Source organism: Sphaeroforma arctica, assembly GCF_001186125.1.
Source record: "Sphaeroforma arctica JP610 unplaced genomic scaffold supercont1.31, whole genome shotgun sequence".
In the NCBI taxonomy this organism is placed as follows: domain Eukaryota; class Ichthyosporea; order Ichthyophonida; genus Sphaeroforma; species Sphaeroforma arctica.
In genome coordinates this window covers 95,740-101,074 of record NW_014040527.1, presented here as the reverse complement: position 1 = coordinate 101,074, position 5,335 = coordinate 95,740, and the positions used below count along the sequence as shown (strand labels likewise).

The window sequence follows — 5,335 nt, the reverse complement described above, 5'->3', positions numbered from 1 at the left end:
TGTATATATATATATCTGTATATATATATTAATATATATATATATATTTATATATATATACATATGGTTATATATGCATCATCATCACGGCTCGCAAACGATGCGGATTGTAGTATAGCACACATAGTATATCACCCTCTACCTTAATCAGGCCCAGGGATTGCAGGGACGACACCACATCCTCCTCACAGAACGCCGTCCGATCACACAGCTGTTTCACCGTCACCGTACCCACCGTATCTCTGAGTGTGCGTAGTAGCACACCGGCCCAGTAGCTCCTATATGACAACGCCCCCAGGTCACTCAGCGGCTTCTCCGGTGAGCCATGCTTGCCCTCCATCTTGGTCAGTTCGTAGCTGAAGGCGATCAGGAACTTCCCATACCCCTTGCGCTGGTATGGCGGTAAGGTGAGGATGCAGGCCACGTTGTAGTTGTCCACAGACTCTTTCTCCTTAGAGAAGTACCCCACCACGCGTGCACCGTGGTCATCCACCTCACACATCACATAGAACAGGAACGGCGACACATCGAAGAACAGCGTCTTGTGATCTAAAAATAGCTTGGCCAATAGACACAGATTCTGGCAAAACAGGCGTGACTCAGACCCGTCCACCTCATACACGGAGATAGCCCCGGCCCGGTAGATCTCCAGGCCGGGCGGCTGCCGGTGTGAACACCGCTCCCGGTGCAGAGACATGGTCCTGCTATACTTGACATACTTGAGACAGTACTCACACACATACAGCTTGTTAGCCTTACCGTAGTCGTCTGGGTATGGCGCGAAATACCACGTGTCGATCTCGTGCTTGCCCAGCTGGATGATGTTGATGTACTTGACCTTGGTCATGGTCTCATGTTCCTTTTCCAGCGCCGCGGTGGTCGGGTCCATCTCGTCGTATGTCTTCTGCACGTGGTTTTTCTCGTCGTGCTTGCGTTTCATGTTGCGCGTGAGCGTGCGCTCCTCTTTATTTGTCCCATGCCGCAGACCCCCGGTCCCCGCCAGCTTGGCCGTAGCTCCATTTGCCGACCCCCCCACCCCCCCGCTCAGCTTCCTAGCCTGCAATTGTCTCCCTTGTCCCATAACCGGAGACTGGGGCAAGGCACTGAGTCTGTCAACAGGTACCCATTCATCCAGCCGTCTATTAAGTCCGTCGTAGTGTAGGTACACATCTGTCAGCCGTTCCTTTTGGTACCGAACTTCTATTACCTCGGCTACCCGTACGGTGTCGCCGCACTGCACGTCGTACCGCTTGCCGCACTCTATCACCAGCACAGAAAAACCTGGTTTATGAGGCACTTCGCCGTTCGCTCCTTTCGAGCCATGAGCGGTATTATTCGCCGCTGTTATCATAGTTGAGTTGGAATTCGAGATGGACGGTGTAGCTGAAGGTGCCTGTGACGGTGCTGGTGTTGTTGCTGCGGTTGCCTGTGACGGTGCTGGTGTTGTTGCTGCGGTTGCCATGATTACTATTGCGTCTGTGGGTGGCTGTGGTGTGGGTGTGTGCGGGGGTATTTGTGGCTGCGCTTGTGTCGGTGCGTTTACTTGTGCACCCTGTTGTGTGTGTGCGGTTGATGTTGATGGTACTGTTTGTGTAAGTGGTGGGGGGGTGTTGGATGTGAGGCTACCATTAATCGGCAGTGTGCGCATGTGTGCCTGTGTGTATGGCGGTGTAAGTCCCCGTATCTGCTGTTGCGTTGCCTTGGTAACCTGCCCTACCCCTATCCCTATAACCTTAGGTTTCGGGTGTGTTTGTGTGTTCATGTGGGAGTGTGTGGCTGAGATCACCTTCGGTCTAACCATCCCATCAGCCGAAAATACCCTCGGACGAATATGTGCCCCGGGCATACCTATAACATTGGGATGGGGTGATGTGGACTTCTGCGTCGCGGGTGCATGCGTTGTGTGTGTTTGTAATTGTGCACCGTCTCGATGTTGCAAGGTGTCTGCATCCTCTGAGCATGCCATGGTGTGTGCATTCGCCCGTCCATCTGTCGGTGTCTGTGAGGCGTCCTTTGTCTGCAGCCTATTTTCAGCTCGAGACTGCACTAGGGTCAACATGTTCCTCTGTGTGTGTGCAGGTGCAGGCTTCTGTGCATTCTGGTCTGCCTGCGTTTGCCCCTGTTGTACTGTCTGCCCATTCATCTGCTCTATAGACCCCGTTGCGTTCTGCTGTTCAGCTACAGATCCCGCATTCGTACCGCTTTGTCTCTCATCTACCGTGCCTACATGTGCCTGTGGTTGTGGTTGTGATTGTGATTGGGATTGTGCATGTAACGGGATTCCTATTGAAACACCCGTTGTCCCTGCTTCTATCGACGAGTCTTTGTTCGTTCTCGCGCTACTAACCGCGTCCATTGTCGACGGTGTTACAGTACCATCGGCCGTTCCTTGCACTTCATCAACCACACTTTTGTCCACTCCATCCACATCCATAGGTGCGACACTGTCTTTGCTATGACCATGTGTCAGTGTACCATGTGTCAGTGTCTGCGACTGTTTGTGTTCGTGTGTGGCAGGTTGTATTTTCGGTCTAATCAGTCTAGCGAGGGGTGGGGGTGATACCGAGCTGTCTGTTGAAGTGTCTGTAGATTTACCTGGCTGCTTCTTGGGTGAACTAACGCTTTCGGATAGGATTTTCTGGTTCTGAAGTTCTGAAGACTCGCCAGAAGAAAGGATTGCAATCACTTCAGAAGCCTTTCCTGCGTGCGTAGTACTATCAGACAACATGGTGTTCGCCATGGTGGCACGTTGTGAAGATGACGAGCACGCGATATCAGTCAGATTCAAGGATAACGCACGCCACAACCATAGCCTTTCTAGTAAGTCCTGTATATAAATACTGTTGGTGTGTTTGTACGCGTATGTAGGTGTGTGCTATATTAGTGTGCTATATAAAATTGAACGGTGCATACGAGGTTGTTTATTTTCTACGGGGGTAAGTAGCAGCCGGTGTTGTATGCTTTGTGGATTTGCCTGGCGTTTCGGTTGGAAGTTGCCGGTTGCGACACGCAGACAATGCTCTCGCACACGGTCTTCTCTCTCTCTCTCGCCGCTCTCGACGGAGTGTCTCTCTCTCAGGCACAGACTCTCTCGCTCCAGTCTCACACTGTGTGTGAGGGTCCTGAAAGAAAAAGCGTGTGTCGTACGGTCGTTACTCGTTAACAAATGTGTGAGACAATCCATCTATTTATAGCACAAGCACTTCAATTCAGTATTCTGGCCAAAATTGCTACGCAGCCTCCTAAAACAGTTTGGAGGCGCTCTAAGAAAGTAAAAATTAGGAATATAAGTTCGTATTTTTTTTTTGCCTATGTATGCACATACTGTAGCTTTCTTAAAAAAAAAAGGTCGGAAATTTGGCATGTAAATGCAACACAATTTGGGAAATGATTCGCAATACTTTTTAATATATCTCTGGGCTCTGGCTGTTGGTGGTTGGTGAGTGGAGTGGTGCCGTGAGTATCAGAGTACAACAAGCCGATTTGGATTGGAATACAAAAGGTGATCTGGGAATGAAACTTGAAAGTTGACGCTTCTTGTGGTGGAAGTTGGAAACTTCAAAACTGGGGAAGAAAAGAGTCACAACGCAAGACTCATAACAGGAAACTCACAAAAGTACATGTGAAACGCTTATACCCTCAGGCCTCAGCTCGTTTCTCGTTAAAACGTTCAAACGGCTCTTTAAAAATGCCGTTTTGTATTTTAAAATAATAATAGAGTATGTACCTGATCAGGATTTCAACTGGAAGTATAAATTCTCAAGACTCGCATCTTGACTGATAATGATTACATACTCTCTACTGTCACTCAGTATGTAAGCAGTTTATCGTTTTTACGTTTTTAAAACGTATCGAATTCAATCCTTTTTTTTGGCATTTGCTACCGAATTTACGTTAGGCACAGGCATTGGACAGTACACACCTCTCCCACTCTCTGAGTAGAGTGAGAGAGAGAGTGGAGCTTCTAAAAAAATAATTATCAATCGGTGCCATCACTTAATACTTGTTCAATATTTAATATGATAGTACGTTTTAAATAAGGGAATAAGACGGGTATAGAGAGTGTTATCTGGACCACTATTGAATATTAATGGGCAATTGCAAGAACATACGTACACTCGCATACGAGGATCGATCCAACAGACACAAATACGAGTACAAATACAAATACATCTATATCCTATATCTGCAGTAGACCCTTTTAACTGAGTTTCGTATTTCGTATCGGACAATTGGCATTGCGAGCGGTGCGAGAGTTGGGGCGGGTTGAACGAGACATAGTTAAGTGTCCGACTAAACAATCGCGCTCTCAGGGGACTGCGTATATCAAATTCATTCTGAGGTGTTATCATATCACAGCTGAACACAAACATATAGCTGAGGAGTACTAAATGAGTGGCCAGAGTCCACCTCCCGCATGCCTCTACAGCGGCCTTAACCAACATATACGTACTGCGGAGTGTTGAACATTTGACTATACCATACTAACCTATACATCACAAGACATTAAAATATCATGTCGACCCCACAAGCCGCTAACAATGTCCTCCGACAAACGCCCTCCATCAAGGAACTCCTACTCAAGATGGAGACCTTTAATGCAGACATAGGCAAGCAAACGGACAGCCCAGGAGTAGACGGTGAAAAGTTCGCACGAATAGGCTCAGAAACATCACAGGATGGGCACCTACCGGCCGCCCGTTCACTGAGTTCGCAGTTTATGTTAGCTGCCAGTCCTATCGCCAGGCGTATCTTCGGTAGTATAGACTCTGCCGAACCTCTGAACGGCAATATGGTTCCTATGCAAGCTGAAGCGCTGGAGAGCGCATGGATTGAACTCCGCAACACATGGGATACCCTAGGCCAGAGAAAGCGGAGGAATAGAGCTAGTGAGTTGGTGGTACATGGCATACCCGCGAGTGTGCGCAGTATGATGTGGCCTGTGTTAGTGGAGACGGTGAATGAGGGCAGCATGCGAGACCTGTACAATACCCTGCTCAGACGCACCAGTAGCCATGCAGAAGCAATTAAACGGGATATCAATACGATTGTCCTGACACATCAGGAGCTGCGTAAGCTGGATGTGAAGGTGGTTAGCCGGGTGGTCGAGGCTTTGGTACTGAATGATCTCCAGTGCAGCAATATTACTGGATTGGTGTATCTGAGTATGATACTCCTGATGCAGGTAGGTGTAGGTTCTCTGGCAATCTGTCCAGACGAAATATACTTTTTTTTGTCTCGTAGTATGTTGTACTTGGAATATAGCATAAGCCAACCACAATGTTTGCAACACAGAGATTAGCATTGTAGAGATGTTCGAATGATTGTTTTCGGG

The 5,335-nt window shown here is 48.2% G+C and overlaps 3 protein-coding genes across 3 annotated transcripts; 1 reads left to right on the top strand and 2 right to left on the bottom strand.

Moving 5' to 3' along the window:
• Positions 1–67: 67 nt before the first annotated feature.
• SARC_00880 (hypothetical protein) lies at positions 68–2,886 on the bottom strand (the record flags this gene model as incomplete). Its single annotated transcript, XM_014305414.1, has 1 exon — positions 68–2,886. Exon 1 carries the CDS (start codon positions 2,738–2,740, stop codon positions 68–70), a length of 2,673 nt encoding a protein of 890 aa, XP_014160889.1. The 5' UTR covers positions 2,741–2,886.
• A 1,164-nt stretch (positions 2,887–4,050) lies between these two features.
• Positions 4,051–4,503, bottom strand: SARC_00879 (hypothetical protein; the record flags this gene model as incomplete). Its single annotated transcript, XM_014305413.1, has 1 exon — positions 4,051–4,503. A coding segment is annotated over exon 1 (395 nt), but the record flags the coding sequence as incomplete, so codon positions are not given.
• SARC_00878 (hypothetical protein) lies at positions 4,070–5,265 on the top strand (the record flags this gene model as incomplete). The annotated part of the gene is made up of 2 exons (XM_014305412.1): positions 4,070–5,185; positions 5,245–5,265. The coding sequence occupies exons 1-2, from the start codon at positions 4,517–4,519 to the stop codon at positions 5,263–5,265; spliced, it is 690 nt and encodes a 229-aa protein (XP_014160887.1). The 5' UTR covers positions 4,070–4,516.
• Between the last annotated feature and the right edge of the window lie 70 nt (positions 5,266–5,335).